General features: G+C 33.8%; 2 protein-coding genes across 2 annotated transcripts; one reads left to right on the top strand and one right to left on the bottom strand.

The window, feature by feature from the left end:
• Window positions 1-1,502: 1,502 nt before the first annotated feature.
• LOC141833400 (autophagy-related protein 8C-like) lies at window positions 1,503-10,130 on the top strand. The gene is made up of 5 exons (XM_074720830.1): window positions 1,503-1,539; window positions 2,389-2,444; window positions 2,522-2,574; window positions 9,834-9,952; window positions 10,036-10,130. The coding sequence occupies exons 1-5, from the start codon at window positions 1,503-1,505 to the stop codon at window positions 10,128-10,130; spliced, it is 360 nt and encodes a 119-aa protein (XP_074576931.1).
• A 1,271-nt stretch (window positions 10,131-11,401) lies between these two features.
• LOC141834143 (ferredoxin C 1, chloroplastic-like) lies at window positions 11,402-12,179 on the bottom strand. Its single transcript, XM_074721596.1, has one exon. It carries the CDS (start codon window positions 12,165-12,167, stop codon window positions 11,697-11,699), a length of 471 nt encoding a protein of 156 aa, XP_074577697.1. The 5' UTR covers window positions 12,168-12,179; the 3' UTR covers window positions 11,402-11,696.
• Between the last annotated feature and the right edge of the window lie 6,491 nt (window positions 12,180-18,670).

Below are 18,670 nucleotides of genomic sequence, written 5' to 3' on the forward strand. Positions count from 1 at the left end.
TGAAATAAGTTTTTGAATATTTAAAAATGAATTTGTCCAAATGAGAATAATATAAAGAAAAAAAATCTTTGTTTATCAAAGATTAAAAATAAAAGTAAAATAGTTTTAAAGTTTTTAAATTATAAATAATATAAAAAATTTTCCTTGTTTATCAAAAGGAAAAAAATAGTTTTAAAATTTCTTTTAATTATTAAAATTTGAGTTTATTTAAATAAAAATAATATAAAGGAAAAAATTTTCATTGTTTGGCAAAAGCTTACAAATAAGATATAAATAGTTTTTCATTATTTGAATTTGAATGTGTTCAAATGAAAATAATATTAAGGAAAACAATTCTCTTTGTTATTACAAAAGATTAAAAATAGAAATAAAATTAGTTTATTAAAGTTTCTTTCAATTATTAAAAATTGATTTTCTTCAAATGAAAATAATATAAAATAAAAAAATTATCTTTGTTATTATCAAAAATAAAAATAGTTTATTGAAATTTCTTTTCATTATTAAAGATTGAATTTCTTCAAATGAAAATAATATAAAGGGGAAAAGATCTTTCTGTTTATTAAAGATTAAAAATAAAAGTAAAAAAATAGTTTTAGGACTTTCTTTTAATTATTTAAATTTAAATTTGTCTCAATAAAAATACTACAAAATAAAATTTCTCTTTATTTATGAAAGATTAAAAATAAAAGTAAAAAAATATTTTCTAAGAGTTAAGTTCAATTATTTAAATTTTAATGTGTTAAAATGAAAATAATTTAATGGAAAAGTTATTTGTTTATTAAAGAAATAAAAATAAATACAATTTTAAAAGTTTCTATTAATTATTTAAATTAGAATTTGTTTAAATGAAAATAATATAAAGTAAAAATTAATCTTGTTTCAATATTAAAATAAAAATAAAAATGGTTTTTGAAATTTTTTTAATTATTTAAATTAAAAATTTTCCAACTGAAAATAATATATTTGTTCATCAAAGATTAAAAATAAAAAAGTTTTTTAAAATTTATTTTATTCAAATGAAAATAATATTAAGAAAAAGTTCCCTTTATTCAACAAAGATTAAAATAAGTTATGATAACTATTTTAAATTTAAAATTTCCCAAATTAAAATAATATAAACAAAAAAATAAATTTTTAATTAAATATTTGAAATAAAAGTAAAAAAAATTTAAGACTTCTTTTAATTATTTAAATTTGAATTTATCCAAATGAAAATAATACAAATGATAAAATTTTTGTTAAATATTAAAATAAATGAAAAAAAGTATTTTCATTTATTGACCGTTTTGTGTTTCAAGAACCATGTCTTCATTTCGCCCAAATCCCTGTCCAAGCTTCTAAACTCTTCCTCTTCTTCTCGCTGTGCCTGGTACGTAATCTTTCTTCTTGTTTTCTTGTCTGGCTCGCCAATTCAGCCGCACGGACGATCGTCTTTTTTTGATTTCTTTTCTCACGGAGATTGGCGTGGCAATGCAGTTTTTTATTGCAGGAGAAAGAGATCGATGGCGACGAGTAAATTCAAGCTAGATCATCCTCTTGGTTTGTGACTTTCGCCTCCTTTCTTCTTCATTTTTTTATGGAACAAGGACGTTGAGTTGATGAGGGTTTTGGAATTAGTCTGTTTTTTTTTTTTATTTTTTGTCGTGGTTTACGCCTTTTTTATTTTCTTGTTTCTTAAAGAGGAGGCTACTTGATGGAAATTCTATCTGTTCAACATCTTTCTGATTGGGTTATGGTTTTGTGCTATGGACAAGGATTAGGGTTTCAATGCTGATATATTACAATACTCTTTTGTAGATGGCATTAAATTTTTCTCTCCTATATAATTAGTTATGTTTTTTCTTCTACATTTACTAGCGTTGATCACAGACACTCGGGTAGGCATTTTTTGCATTAGAATACTCGTCTCGTACTGTATTATTTAATTAGCATACACAGAACACATTTGTTTCATTTGAAATAGTATTCTAGCTATATATATGGATTCTTTCAATAAATTTAATCAGTTTACATTTCACCTTTGACCATCTATGTAATGCTTGTGAAGTGTGATCTTTCATTCAATCGTAATCTTGGATAGGGAAAAGTGTTTTTCAATTCATGTGTTACTTTTGGAAGGTGGAAAAGGCAGAAGGAAACCAAATGAAACATTAGTTAATTTGTTGAAAAACGATTTGATGGAATTGAATATTTATCAATGCTAGAACAATGGCGTGATAAGCAAATTAGACAAATGTGTTATCTAGTTGCACATACAAATGTGTTTCAGTGGGGGTTTAGTAGTATAAAGCATCAGTAGTATCATTTTCATGTAGTGCTTAAATTCGACACTATGGCTTTCTAGTTGTTTTCTTTTTTATTCCACTCTAAAAAAACACTGCATTGTAGAATGGAGGAAAGGTGAGGCTGCTAAAATCAGTGAGACGTATAGTGATATGATTCCTGTAAGTGATATATCATGAGGTTACTTAAAAAATTGTACTCTGTATAATTCATTGTTTCGTTTTTCTTTTTTATGTAGGTGATTGTGGAGAAGGCTCAAAGAAGTGACATTCCAGGCATTACCAAGAAGAAGTTAGTCTTTTTTTCTCAACAAACTTTTATCATCCATCGAATCTTGTTTAGTTATCTGTTGAATTGTAGGCTATTCACAAAAATATCAGGCTAATGCTATAAATCTTCACCATTCTGATCATATACTGTTTTGAGATTGTATAGTACTGTCTCTACCTATATACATTCTTTTCTTATGGTAGAATATTTTTTTTCACTCATTTAAGAAAATGTTAATCCTTAATAAGCTGTTGAATGATTCATCATCCAAACAAATCCAACATGGTATTAAAAAATTAGTTTGAATGCCCAGATATTAAGCTTGACCAATGTTTGGCTGGGTGAATCTAGTTTGTTTTTCTCATTCATTTGTGAGGCAGATGTTGATGCAAGGAGCATTAGTCTGTCCTTAGAATTTCGATGTTTGACAATACACATAGGTTTAATTAGTTTGACTAAGGGTTGAGCCAAACATGGCTTGATGTTTGGATGTGAGTGAAGCCTAGTCAGATCAGGTTGACCAGAAGACTAGTAAGAAGTTCTAGTTGAGGCTAGACAGGAGCAATCCTATTGGAGGCTAAACATGAGAAGTCGTAATGGGAGGCTAGGTAGAGAAAGTCCTGATTGGAGGCTTAGCAAGGAAGACCTGGTGAAGCTCGACAAGAAGTCTTGGTGAATGAAGTTAGGTAGGAAGTCATAACTGGAGGTTAGTCAAGGAAAAGTCCAAACAGGTCAAGGGTGATCGGATGTTTGGCAGGTGAGTAATCTACCTATGGAAGTGATTAGTCTTAACTGGAGGTTAAGACAAAGAAAAGTCCAAACAGGTCAAGGGTAACCCAATGTTTGACAGGTGGAAGATCTACCTATAAAAGTGACTAGTTCTAATTGAAAGTTAGACACAGGTAAGCCTAGTAGGTTAGACTTACAGGGTAAGGCTTAGGTAAAGCCTAGTAGGTCAGACAAATTACAGATAAAGCTTAGGTTGTTTGCATGTTTGTATGCTTATTTTGTAGGAATCAGAAGCTAGAGGCAAGATTAAAAGAGGAGCAAATAGAAGCAGCCGGACTAAGTTCGGGGTCAACTTGGATCAAACTCGAGTTGGCTGCATCTGGGTGCCCAGATGTTACTCTAGGCGCCCAGACGGTACAAGCGTTCAGATCAGGAAAAATTAGCCTCGATAGACCGACGAAATTGGATCATGATAGGATCGATTCTAGGCGTTTGGATAAGAATCCAGGCTCCTGCATCAGGAAGAATTGGCCTCGATAGACCAACGAAATCGGATCATGATAGGATCGGTTCCAGACGCTTGGATAAGAATCCAGGCGTCCGAAAGAGTCTATATAAGGGCCTCAACTTGCACCACAAGGAGCAACTCTAATCTTCACTATTCTTCGTCCTATGGTGCTGTCGAATGCGACCAACACCCTACTCATGCAACCGGAGAAGTTCCAGGAGGAGTGCACGGCGCTCAAGGACTTCTAGATCGACTACACGGGATTCCTTTTAAGTCTTACTATTTTGCACTTATTCTTTATTCTTGTTTTGGACTGTAAGATGAGTTTCTCCACCTTCGAAAAAGTTTCGAAAAGGAGGTCATTAGTGGGCGGGCGCCTTTCCGTGCATAGGTCTTGGACGTACTAACCCGGGGGGGGGGGGGGGGAGGATTAGGAACTAAGTAAAAAATCCGTATGTTATGTGCTTGTGATTCTAATATCCAACTGTGAGTTTTTAATAGAGCGAATGAACGACAAGAACGCTGTTCACCCCCTTTAGCGCATGTATCGGTCTTACAATTGGTATCAGAATAAGTCTGCTCTCGATAGGAATAATCACCATGAGAGCAAGACGGCAAAGATAGAGGAGGAGAAAGGTATAAATTTTAAAGTTCATTTAAAATTTCATATTATTTGTTTTAAGTGCAGGGAGAGAGGACATTTAAAATCATTGTCCTACTTATAATACTCAGACAACACCACCGACGGCAAAGGAGCAACCAATGCTAGGAGTCCGACGAAAGAGCACATTATGTGCTTCAAGTGCCAGAAACGCGGACACTACAAAAATCGATGTCCGAAGAAGAAGATGGAGGCAAAATCGGAATTAGGGGAATGGGGATGCGATTTTGGTAATTTCATTTATTTATGAAAATACCCATAGGATTTTGCATATTAGATCTACTTTTATCGATAATTTAAATAATATTAATTTAATTAATAAAAATATTAATTTGACTAGTTCAAAAATTGCAAAGTCACCTAATTTGACAAATTCAAACAATTCAAAAAATTTATAATTATCTAATTTGAATAATTTAAACAATTTAACTAATTCAAAAAATTTAGAAGATTCAAAATTAATAAATTTGAAAAATTCAAATAAATATGAAAATTTAATTAATAAAAATAATTTAATTAATTTGAAAAATTGAAAATCTTAAAAAATTTAAATTTTAATTAATTTAAAAAATTTAAATTTAATTAATTTGAAAATTTTAAATCTAAATCTTATCAACAATAAAAATTTATCTAATTTGAATAAATTAATTAATAAATTTGAATTAAATAATAATTTAACTAATTCAAATTTAACAAATTTTATTATTAATAATTCAAATTTAATTAATATAGATTTAATTCAAATAAATAAAAAATTAGATCAAATTCTTTAATTTATTCAATTAAGATAATCCATAATTGATAAATTCAAATTTAATAAATTTAAAAATTAATAATAATTCATTCAATCTAAGATAAAATTAATAATCATCAAGATAAATTAAATAATTTAAATTTAATAATAACTCAGAATTAAATAATTAAGATAATCATAATAATGAGAAAAATTGAAAATCTATAGGAAAAAATCTAAAATTAATAATTTAACCAATAAAAAAAATTTAAAATTAAATTCTAAAAATTTTTACAATAAATTTTAAAATAAAAATACTAATTCAAATTTAAATATTAAAGTTAAATTTTAAATAATAAAATTAATTATAATCGTGTATCTTTTAATTCTGAACAATGAATAATTCTAAAAATTCAAAATTAAATCGAAAAATTTGAAATTAAATTCTAAAATTCAAGAAAATAAAGCTATAAATTTTAACAAGTCAAATTAAGTTTCATTTAATTATGGAACATAACTTAATTATAATTCAGATAAATCTTAAAAATTAAATCTTAAAAATTTGAATTTAAATAATAAAATCAATTATAATTAAGTTCTATTTAATTATAAAACATAACTTAATTCACATCTAAAACTCAAATAAATTAATAATCAAACATAAATAAATTAATCATTTAAAAAAATAAAATGAATAATTCAAACATAAATAAATTAATCATACAAACTAAAATAAATTAATAAATTTAAAAACAAACATTAATTAAAAATCCATAAACTTAATTATAATAAAATAGTTATAATTATGAAACTAAGTTAAAATTTTACCAAATGAAATAAAAACATAATAAAATTTAACATGTGTTAAAGTAGATTGACACATTCACAGATCCATATGAAATATATCAAATCAAGAATTTTGATACATTATTAGAAATTAAAAATTGCTTAACTTGTTTAACTTATGCATACTGTCATGTACATGCATATGCTTTATTTTAAATATACTTAAATGTCATGTCATCATGTTTACTTATTGCATGCTTAGTCTAGAACAGTTAGTTAATGATACATGAATATTAGATCTTGCCCAACATAGTATCAAGGTGGGGCGAAATGATAGTACGTTAAAGAAGTTTAGTCTAAGTAGTCAAGTGGGGTAAGGAGTACCTTACTTGGTCTGCTTAGCTAAGTGAAATTAACTAAAGCTACCTCACTATATCCTAGACTAGTTAAACCAAGATTTCTCAAGAAGTTGATTAAGGTCATAATTTCTTAAAAAGGCTTTGTCTAAGGAAGTGGTCGTTGATTCTGATAACCAAGAAGGCGCCTACCTTGCAACGACTTGAAAGTCAATTTTTGAAATGTGAACTTAACCAACTGGCGGTTAAACCTAAATCTAACACAAAGTCAAACACTCATTAGAACTTAATCTAAATTAATGAAGATAAAATTAACAAATCATTTTATGAAACGCATAAGGCAACTATTGTATGTCATGTACTAAGAAAAAAAATGATAAATCCCAGTCAGTCTCATGGACTCAAACCGACCACCAGGGTAAATCGGGAAGCGCATACGGCGGCCAATCCAGATGCCCAACATCCTTTGATTGCGTTCCCCATTTGGAGGAAAATTCCTACAAATACGCCGTAGCTGGAGACCGAACCGCGGGTCCCTGGGCACGGATGTCCTACCGTTGCACCATTGCCCCGGGGACTGTATGTCATGTACTAAGACACTTAGAATGAGTAAGATGATAAAGACAATTAAATTATCAAGTTTTGAAAATACTTTCAAGAAAAACTATAAAATCATTTTCTAAAAATTATTTTTGAAAATTGATAATTATTTGAAATTCATGTTTACTGAATGTACTTATATGCTAAAGTTTTCAAAACTCTATATCTTTAAAAATTGATTGACCAATACTAAGATACAAAACCTTTAGGTCAACACTAGATTTAGAACCCTAAGACACATAGACAAAAAATTCTTATGGTTAACAAGAATGCCTTAAGAGAGTGTATAGTTGAGGGAGAGATATTCTTGAAAGATCTTACTTTTAAAAGATCTTAAAAATTAATTTGAAGAATTCTAACTTTTTAAAAATATTTCTTTTGAGAACTCATGTTTTGCAAAATATTTTCTAAATTATTATTTTTACTTGGAACAGCCCCTAAGACACATAAGGAGATTGCCTTGTGGTCAATAAGAAACCCTAAGGGAGTGTCATATTTAGAGGGAAGTCTAAAAATTCATATTTTGAAAAATTATTTCTGGAAATCATAAGTTATTTGTTCTGTTGATTTAATTAATTTTTTAACACATAGGGAGCTTGCCTTATGGATAACAAGGAGCCCTACGGAAGTGACAGATTGAGGGGATGTTCAAATCAGTAGATCAAAATTATTTTAAAATTATTTTTTATAAATCTATGAAAATATTTTGAAAACCATTTCAAAATTATATTTAAAATTATCTTAAATTATTCTTTAATTTGAGTCAAACTCTAAGACACATAGGGAGGTTACTTTGTGGTTAACAAAGAGCCTTAAGGATGTGCCAGGTTAAGAGGGAGGTTCTGAATTAAAAGGATAATGAATAGTCTTTCAAAATCATCTATTTTGAAAATATCTTTAAAAATTCTTTTGAAAGTCACTTGAAAAAAAATTAGTTTTAAGATAACTTAAAAAATCCTTTCACAAATTATTTTGGAAAACTCATTTGAAAAACACTTTTAAAACTACTTTGAAAATTTGTTGAAAAAATTGGGTCACTTCTTTAAAAAAGTATCTTAAAATCATTTTGACATCTACTATGATCTTTTAAGAAATGTCCAGACTAAGTTGTGACTATAGGAAATACCCTAATTGTTGGTACAATAAAATAATCTTTTTGATGTATGAAAAAGGGGAGAAGAGCTTATGTTAAAAATCTAAAAGTTTTCCAGATTTATAAACCCTGACTGAGATTTAACTTAAGAAATTGTCAAACATAAAAAAAGGGAAGATTGTTGGTGCAAGAAGTACTAATCTGTCCTCAGAGTTTCGATATTTGACAATACACGTAGGTCTAGTCAGTTTGACTAAAGGTTGATCCAAACATAACTTGATATTTGGATATGAGTGAAACCTAGTTAGGTCAGGTTAACCGGAAGACTAGCAAGAAGTCCTAGTTGAGGCTAGGTAGGAGAAATCCTAACTGGAGGCTAGGCAGAGAAAGTCCTAGTTAGAGGTTGGGCAAGGAAAACCTGGTGAATGAAGTTGGGCAGAAAATCCTAGTGAGTGAAGCTAGACAAGAAGTTCTAATTGGAGATTAGGCAAGGGAAAGTCCAAATAGATCAAGGGTGATTGGATGTTTGGCAGGTGAAAAGTCTACCTATCAAAATGACTAGTTCTAATTGGAGGTTAGACAAAGAAAAGTTCAAACAAGTCAAAAGTGATCGGATGTTTGAGAGGTGGGAAGTCTATCTATGAAAGTGACTAGTCCTAACTGAAAGTTAGGCAAGGGTAAACCTAATAGGTTAGACCTACAGGGTAGGCTTAGGTAAGCCTAGTAAATTAGACAGACTACAAGGTTTAAGTTGCTTGCATTTTTGTATGTTTATTTTGCAAGAACCAGGAGTTGGAAGCAAGATTGAGGAAGCATACGAGGTGTAAACAGAAACACCCGAACCAAATCCGGGGTCAACTCGGGTCAAACTCGAGTTGACTGAATTTGGGCGCTCGGATGTTACTCCAGGCTCGCGGACGGTCCAAGCGCCCCTGGATGGTTCAGGCTCTCGAATTAGGAAGAATCGGTCCCAATAGATCGATGGAACCGGATTAGGATAGAATCGATTCCAAGCACCCGAAATAGTCTAAATAAGGGCTTTAACCTACACCACAAGGAGAAACTCTAATCTTCACTACTCTTCGTCCTGCGGTGCTGCTGAACGTGACCAATACCCTACTCGTGTAACTGGGGAAGTTCCAGAAGGAGTACACGACGCTCAAGGACTTCCAGATCAGCTACACGGGTTTCCTTTTAAGTCTTACTATTTTGTACTTACTCGTTATTTTTGTTTTGGATTGTAAGATAGGTTTCTCCATCTCCGGAAAAGTTTCAACAAGGAAGCCATTAGTAGATGAGCGTCTTCCCGTGCATAGGCCTTAGACGTACTAACTTGGGGGATTAGGAACCCAGTAAAAAATCCACGTGTCCTGTAGTTAGTTAATGTCAATAATAATAATAATAATTTAAATAATCTGAATTGCATAAAGTTTCATATAGCTGGTACTAAAATGTTCGGACTAATATGGTTTGTCAAAAAGGATGATAATGATGTGTAGTAACCACTAGGTGCAGTAATTTGTCACCATTTATTTGCAAAAGCTAATTATTCTTCCATAGAGATTCTTACCAAGCTTTTTTTTTTTCTGGTTTTCTATTTGTCTTTAATTTTTAATCAATTTTCCCTGCATCTGTAGATGCTCTTTTAGTTTGTTTTCTCTACTATATATTACACTACTTTGATGCCAGAATAAGAGTTGTTGAATCTGGATTAGTTTAATACTTGATCGCTTTGTCAAGATTGCTTTATCAGGTTCGCTTCGACTGATGAATACTATTCCAAGATATTGAATGGGCTGTATAACTTAACGCAGGTACCTTGCACCAGCCGACCTCACTGTGGGACAATTTGTTCATGTGATTCGCAAGAGGATCAAGCTTACCGCTGAGAAGGCCATCTTCGTCTTCGTTGACAATACACTACCATCCACAGGTAAGATATTATTGCCGAAGTTACATTTTTTTATGTTTGAACATGTTTTCTCATCATGAAGAGTGATGATATTTTTCTTGTAGCTGCGACGTTGTCTGTGATTTACAAGGAACACAGGGATGAGGATGGCTTCCTGTATATGACTTACAGCGGGGAGAACACTTTTGGCTCCGACTAATCATCCAGAGTATCTTCTGTGAATAAGATCCGATTTGCTTTACAATCTCCTCTTTCCTCCATCAGTTTCAGTGAGCTTCTGTTTTCATTTACATGGATTTGTTCATTATTTTTTCAAAGTTTCTGAAAGACTCTTTGAGATCTTTGCATATTCGATATATTCCATGCCATTCGTACACAACTAGAACTGGAGATGACCAAGTATCTATCATCCCTTCAGTCGATCAGGCCTGACTGACCTTAGTATTTGCTTTGATGATAAAATTTGTATACGACATGTTGACCTTTGCTACAATTTTGTTTGAGTTTGCTAGGCTCATGGACCATGTTTACCCTCCACAACATTATCAACAATTTACCAAACAACGTCTCAAGGTTTGATATTTACCAAACTAGGTACTCTATTGTGATATTTACTAAAGCTATTGAAATAACTTATTCGGATGTGGTGTAGTGGTAAAAATACTTAGAAGAACAATAAGAGGAGAAGGGTTTGAATCTCAAATGAGATGAATATTTTGGAAGTTTACTTTTGAGTATGCATCAAATATTTACTCGGTAGATGAACTAGGTGAAAAGTAATCTAACTTTAGTAATTTTTGAACACCTAAATTTAAAAAAAAAAAATTGACTGAAATATATTCTTCCTTAGATGTAAAATGCTTACACAATTGGCATATCGCCTTGACACCTCTTTTATATTTACCAAATAGAGCATTTTTGTTAGGTAAAATGATAAAATCCTTTTTGCTCATTATGTGGTGTCTAATATCACGAGTAGTTGAAGCATCGTAGACATAGAATGTCCTATGTGAAAATTGAATTCTCGTTGCATAGGGAAAATGCCTTATCACTTACCACCACACCGCATCCAGAGGCATATTTGAAGCGAGGCTTCAAATAGTTAAATTAGATTGTTTTATTCAATATCAAAGTGTTTTAATCAAAATGCTATGATGGTTAAAACTATTCAATTTGACCAATCTCAATTCATGATGGATTTCTTAAAGCATCTTCTTTTCTTCATCTTCTTATGCAAAAAGGATAGAATCCACCACCTTAGCGGCCCCACACGATCGGTCCTACGTTTTTTTCTTCATCTTCAATTCAATGGAACATTTAAAATGATCAAATACACTAGCCAAAATCAAAACTACGCAATTTGATCAATTTAAAATCCTGATGGATTTCTTAAAGCATCTTAAATTCAAGGGAAGATTTTAGCTTACAAGAGCAAAACAAATATGAAAATTAACTTACAAATGCCTAAGGAAATAATTTTATAAGTATAATTATTTTAGCTTACACCAATTAATATGGTTGAACAATTTAAGACATTCTTATGTTCATTAGTCAAGAACAATGAGAAGGTCCCAAACCAAAGAAAGAAAGCGCAGATCATGAACAACCAACCATAAAGCTCTCCCAAAAAGACTAAAGATTTATTTAATTATTTTATTTCTACTGATTTAAGCACGCCTACAACTAAGAGGGAAATTACGGAATGGAATTTGCCATCATCGGCGGCGAAATCAAACGATTCGAGTATCAGGAGGGCTTACTTAATTCAATCGTTGGCAGTGGCGAGCTGGAGGGAGAGCAGCTCCTCCTCCGGGATGGTTCGGATGTGGCAGTCGGAGCGCGGGTAGGAGGCGCAGAGGAGGGCGTATCCCCGCTCGACGACGTCGTCGCTGAGCATCCCCTCGCTCTGATCCACGGTGCCGCTCACCAGCCGGGCCGGGCAGGTCATGCAAACCCCCAACTTGCAGTCGTGCGGCACCGCCAGCCCCTCCTCCAGCGCCCGACCCAGGATCGTCTCGTCCTCCTCCATCTCCACCGTCCGCGACTCCCCCTCGTGCTCGATCGTCACCTTGTACGCCTTCGCCGTCGTCGATGCCCGCCCCCGCCGTCGGACCGATAGAGGGGGGCAGTGGAGTCGGGCGGCAGGGGAAGGGAGCCCGCGGGGGAAAATGGGGGTGGTGAAGAGAGGAGAGGAGGCGGCCGATGCGGCGGAGAAGTGGAGAAGCGCCGTCGCCATCTTTGAGAAGCGGCTTCGTCGGAGCGGATAAGGTGAGAGAAGACGATCGCTTTATCTTTAATTATAGAGAAAATTTCATTTTACCCCTTATACTATTCGTTTTTCAGAACACCTCTCATTAATAGAATAAATAAGAAGTAAAAAATAATTTTTTTTCAAAAAATGAAAGTTTATCGATATAAACAATTGTATTAAGTCATTTTCTTTCTTGAATATATTTACAATATTCTGAAAATTTTAAAAAACTAGATCAAGTTTTAGTTTTACCCTATGTAAAGATGTCGATTAAGATATTAAATTAATTCATGGTGATTTTGTAAAAAAAAAGAATTGTTATAAAATTTAAAATAATAATTTAAAATTTTATGACGATGATTTCATCGCCCACTCTAAAAATTTTATGTAAATAGATAGATATCCTTTCATGTGGGTGAAGTAGAACAATTTTTGCCATGATATAATTCAATTCTGTTTCCTCCAAATCCTAAAATCGTTGAAAGGTGATTTAAAACGATTGAATGTGGAACATTTCTAGCACATATCACAAGCAAAGGGTAGTTGATGCAGGAAGATCTAAAGATTGGGCCGTGTGAGATACTGCAGAAAATCAATGATAATACATACAAGTTATGCCTTCTGAGTCACTTGAAGACTTCCAACGTTTTTAATATGAAACATTTGAGTCCGTGTTCGGGGGATACTGATGATACTTTTATGAACTCGAGGACGAGCTATTTTCAACTTGGGACGACTGATGTAGGAGGATTTGAAGATTTTTATTATTAATTTTGATAATTTTTATTTTTAGTAATTTTTAGAGTTTTTGGTATTTAGAGTAGTTTTGAAAAGTTTTATTTTTTATTTTAGGATTTTTTTAAATTCGTTTAGGATTTTTAGGATTGAGTCTATTAAAATTTTTCTTAAGATTTTATATTTGAAGTCCGTTTAGGATTTTTAGGATTTTGAGTCTGTTAAAAAATTTTCTTTTTTATTAGAAATTTTTCTTTTCGATTTCAAATCTCTATCATTTCACCCAGGGGCGGATCTAGGATTTCATATTTGGGGGGGGGGGGGGGGGCCATATAATGAAAACGATATACTCATTTGAATCCAAAAATTGTCCAAAGATACATATCAAGGACCTAAGTACAACCTTAATCAATTAAATAATTATAAAAAAAATAAAGAATAACTAAATTAATATTTATAATCCTTAGCACAAAAACCTAACATAGCATAATACTGAAAAGCTGGTTCATTTGCTCTCTTCTTTTGAAAAAACTTATCAATCGTTTTGATTTTCCCCATTTGAAATATTTAATACTGAAAAGCTGGAATTATTTCAAATAGGTCAATAATAATTAATAACAATAATATTAAATCAAATATTAAGTTAGTGAATAATAACAACATAAAAAATATCAAACTTTTTATCATTTCATCAAATATTAAAATAGCAATTCCAACTTTAACTAATAAACCATTTAGACACTTTAATTTCTAAACTCATAAGATTTGATTAAAATGCCTAAGACTAAAATTAATCATTTTATAAAAGAAAATACAAAATTAAGGAATCTAAAAAAGGAAAACAAATAAAATCAAGCAATATAAATCATAATAGTGTATAAATCTATGGCTTGTACAATAGGAGGACAAATTAACATGTATCATCAAAACCCCAAGGACTAAAATCAATTCCAGCTTTCTAATGTCAACAGTTAATACATACGATAAATTATAAATGTCAAATTGTCGGATGTTACGATCCTACATTCAGGACCTAAATTTAGCTTTCTTTCTATGCTGTAGGAGTTCTCAAAGGCCTCTCGTGGCAATGAGAGTCATGATAGACTTTCAATTAACAGCATGATTGGTTAATTAATAATTCACAAGAAAAGATTTCTGTTAAGTTGAAAAGCTTTGGGATTGTTAATTCCCAGTGGTCAATGAATGGATGCATTGTAATGTAGCACAAAGAAATTCGAATTCATTCACGATCTGCATTATATTGTTTCACTAGCCATTTAATTTCGATGGATGAAGGAAATTACGGACCTTACATAGAGAGCACAGTTCTTCTGCATAACCACCAAATGTGGATACTGGCAGTGTGGCATTTATACAAGCAACTGCATTGTATCCTGGAGTTCTTCCAGCAATGCGATCTCGCAAACCATCCAACTCCCTTTTCGTAACATACGTCTTGTAATCCTAACAGAACTTGAAAATTAACAACAACCATCAATATGATACCGAATGTCATAAGAGCATGAGAGCAAATCGATCAAAAAACATATTTTACAGCAGTTCATATATGAGAAGAGCCAACAAATTGAGCTGCTCGTTTCCGATTCTCACCTCGATACCAAAGGACTCATTGAACTTGTAGAATGTGTGAACCCGGAGGCGGAGGCAGCCCACAGCTCGTCGTCCGAGACAGCGTCCCTCACGAAGAGAGAACCCCACCAGTCAAATTTCAACCTTTCTTGCTCGCATAGGTGGGAGGATGCGGATCGGGCGTCCACGCGACGACCAGGGGGCGTCCGATGAGTTCCCGTCTCCTCCGAGGACAAGAAGAGGGTTTGGGGTGAATCATCTCCTGTATTCTAAGAGAAGATGAATCGGGAATATGGCATCCATCCGTGCACCTCTGCTTTCTCGAGAAGATCAAGCTTGTCCTTGCGGGCGTCGAGCAGGCGCTGCACGGCCTGACCTTGGGAAGACATGCGCACGCGGCGCGCCCGGGCGCGCACCTGCACTCGGACCAGCGCCTGCGTGGTCGTAGCGTACGTGGGCTGGGGGGGCCATGGCCCCCCCGGGTCCCTTACTACATCCGCCACTGATTTCACCTTGCATTGATTCGACATCTCTCCTTGATTAGAAATTAATGAATTATCAAAAGAAGAATAAAGGAACTTACGACTTTTATGATCTTGCATCTCTAGACGCTGGAATAACTTTGTGACTTGTCTCTATAGATCTTGAAGTATCTCATCTCGAATGCTACGATCATGGTGCGAGGCTTCTTCAGTCGGAACCTGCCTATCACCACCACGATCACGACCACGACGATGACGACGATCCATCGGATTTGAGAGCTGACTTTTACGATCTTGTGTTGCTAGACGTTGGCATAACTTTGTAACTTGTCTCTATAGATCAAGAATCTCGTCTTGCGTGTAACGTTCAAGGTGTGAGACTTTCTCTATCGGAACTTGTCTGTCACAACCATGATAACCACCATGACGACGATCCATCGGATCTGAAAGCTCTGATATCAACTGACGCCGGACGGGATAGCGATTATCCTACGGGCAATGCTCTGACACCAACTGACGGTGGACATGATAGCGATTATCCCGGGGGCAATATTGAATCCGTTGGTTCGACTGCGAACGTCAGAAATAATCTTTTAAAACCTATTAATTCGGAAGAATAATAGGAGATAGCGAAATAAATGACATTGCCAAAATTATTATTAAACCAAAATTTTTTCTTCCTAAACATCAACTCATAAGATGTTTATATACACCCAAACCCTAAGAAAGATTCCTAAAAAAAGAAAAATTTCTTAACAAACTCAAAAAAAAAATCTTAATAAAATTTTTTTTTTCTTAACAAACTCGAAAAGAAAAATTCCTAATAAAAAGAAAATTTGCTTAACAGACACGAAATCCTAAACAAACTTCAAATATAAAATCCTAAGAAAATTTTGACTAGACTCAATCTTAAAAATCCTAAATGAATTTAAGAAAATTCTAAAATAAAAAATTAAAATTTTTTAAAATTACTCTAAATACCAAAAATTATTAAAAATAAAAATTATCAAAATTAATAATAAAAATCTTCAAATCCTCCTGCATCAGTCGTCTCAGTTTGAAGCACAAGTTTCAGCATCTAACGGTGCAAGATCTTGAAGATCGTGAGGTACGTGGTCAAGATTATGATAGGCAGGTTCCAGATGAGGAAGCCTTATAGTATGATGGTAGTACCCAAAATCTTAAAGGTCATAAGTTCTTTTCTTTTTACTTGGATACAATTTTTCTTGAGAAAGATACGGAGGACTGTTGGTGCAATCTTGCCCCAAGTGAATTGGATTTTAATATTTGGCTAAAATGAGTTTAAGTTAGGCAATGTTGGTGATCTAACATGTGTGAATTGAGTTCACAGGAAAGTCCAGGTTGGAAGACTTGGCAAATAGTGAAGTCCCGGAGGTGCGGTCTCTTGGCAAATGGTGAAGTCCCGGAGGCGCGGCCTCTTGGCAAAGGTGAAGTCCCGGAGGCGAGGCCTCTTGGTAAAGGATGAAGTCCCGGAGGCGCGACCTCTTGGCAAAGGAAGACTTAGCACGACGAAGCTGAGGCAAACGTCTCAAGTTAGTACAAGGAAGGACACGAGGCTTGTGAAAGACGTTTGAAGGCTTGCGTCAAGGTTAAGAGCTGAAGAAGAAGCTGAAGAGGAGTTTCAGCTGATCAGTCGACTGACCAGTGCTTCACCAGTCGACTGACAGACCAGTCATCTGATCAGATTGACTAGTCGACTGGTGGTTGATCAGAAGCACACCGAAGTCACAGAAAGATCAGTCGAGTGAGCAGTCGACTGACATCAGTCGACTGACGTTGGAGCAGTCGACTGCTAAGCTACCGTTGGGGCAACAACTGGCAGATTAAATGCAGATTAAAGAGTCGTTGAAGCCCATCAGTCGACTGGCCCTTGGAGCAGTCGACTGATGTACGAAATTCTATAAAAACGCAATTTGACGATTGGAGAAGTGGTGATTCATTCTCTTACATTCTTGCACGAACTCCAATCTTTGTAAACTTTATTCCTCTTCCTCTAAACTTCATTAAACATCCTGTGAAAGGAAGAGATCGATTTATAAAGGTTTCTCCGCCTTCAAAGTGTTCTTTGAAAAGGAGATTTTTCATAGTGGAATCATCGGCGGCGTGTGTGGATCCTTGGACTAGTCACCTCATTGAGGTGGATACCAAGTAAATAACCGGGTTAGCGTTTGATCTTTTTCTTTCTTATTATTATTTACTTCCGCTAACTATCTCGCAGAGAAAGATCGAAAAAATGCTATTCACATCCCTCTAGTGAACGCACCGATCCCAACAAGGACAAGATCGAAATAGTCGGTAATCCAATTTATGATGAAGACGAGACCTAGTCAATTAGCTGGTTGACACTTGCCCAACATAGTACTAGGGTGGGGCGAGATGATAGTATGTTAGAAAAATTTGATCAAGGTAACCAAGTGGGGTAACGAGTACCATGCTTGATATGTTTAACTAAGCTGACCTAATTGAAACTACCTCGTTATATTTTTGACTAGTTAGACCAAGGTTTCTCAAGAAGTTGATTAAGGTCATAATTTCTTAAAATGACTTTACTTATGGAAGTGGTCGTTATTCCGATAACCAAGAAGACACATGCCTCGCCACAACTTAGAAATTAATTTTGGAAATGTGAACTTAACTAATTGACAGTTAAAACCTAAATTTAACACAAGGTCAAACACTAAGTAGAATTAACTTAAATGAATAAAGATAAAATTGACACAATATCTCACAAAATCCATAAGGCAACCATTACATGTCATGTACTGAGGCACTTAGAATGGATGAGATATTAAGTACTATTAAACCACAAAGTTTTAGAAAATATTTTCAAAAATTATTAAACTATTTTTTAAAAACTATTTTTAAAAAATTTGATAATTATTTGAGATTCATGTATGTTGTGTGTACCTATACTATGGTTTTCAAAAATATAAATCTTTGAAAGTTGATTGACCAATACTTAGATACAACCTTTAGGTCAACACTAGCTCTAGAACCCTAAAACATATAGACAGAAAATCCGTGTGGTTAACAAAGATGTCCTAAGAGAGTGTCTAGTTGAGGGGAGGTAATTCTTGAAAGATCTTATCTTTAAAAGGCCTCTTAAAAATTAATTAAAAAATTCTAATGTTTTGAAAATATCTTTTTTAAAACTCATGTTTGGCAAATTTTTAAAAAGTGAGCTTTTGACTTGGAACAACCCCTAAGACACATGTGGAGATTGCCTTGTATTGGTGCGGAAAGCACTAGATGATCGAACCTTAGTTTTGATAATGACATGAGGTTCAAGTTAAGTGTGTGGTTGGACTAACAAGTTGATTTAGTGTGTAGGAAGCACAGGAAAGTCCAAGTTGAGGCTAAGCAAAGCAAAGTTCTAGTTGCGGCTAGGCAAAGACAAGTCTTGGTCTGGAGGATCAAGCAAAAGACTTAACACGTCAAGTGCACCAGGTGCAAGTCCAGACAGTGTTAGGAGGACCGGGAAGCATGATAAAATCCAAGCAGGTCAGGAGGACCAAGGCTTGGTAAAAGTCTAGGCAGTCAGGAGGATTTGTTGGCAACTCAAGTAAATTCTCCCTAGTGGAGTGGGTAAGGACGTGTTCCTGGAGTGGAACTGTAGGTGTCGGTCTAATCCAAGATTTCATTGGAAACCTAAAGTTAAGA

The sequence above is a fragment of the Curcuma longa genome, chromosome 8 (assembly GCF_044706935.1).
Source record: "Curcuma longa cultivar G26 ecotype Majalengka, Jawa Barat chromosome 8, ITB_CL_G26_1.1, whole genome shotgun sequence".
NCBI lineage: Eukaryota > Viridiplantae > Streptophyta > Magnoliopsida > Zingiberales > Zingiberaceae > Curcuma > Curcuma longa.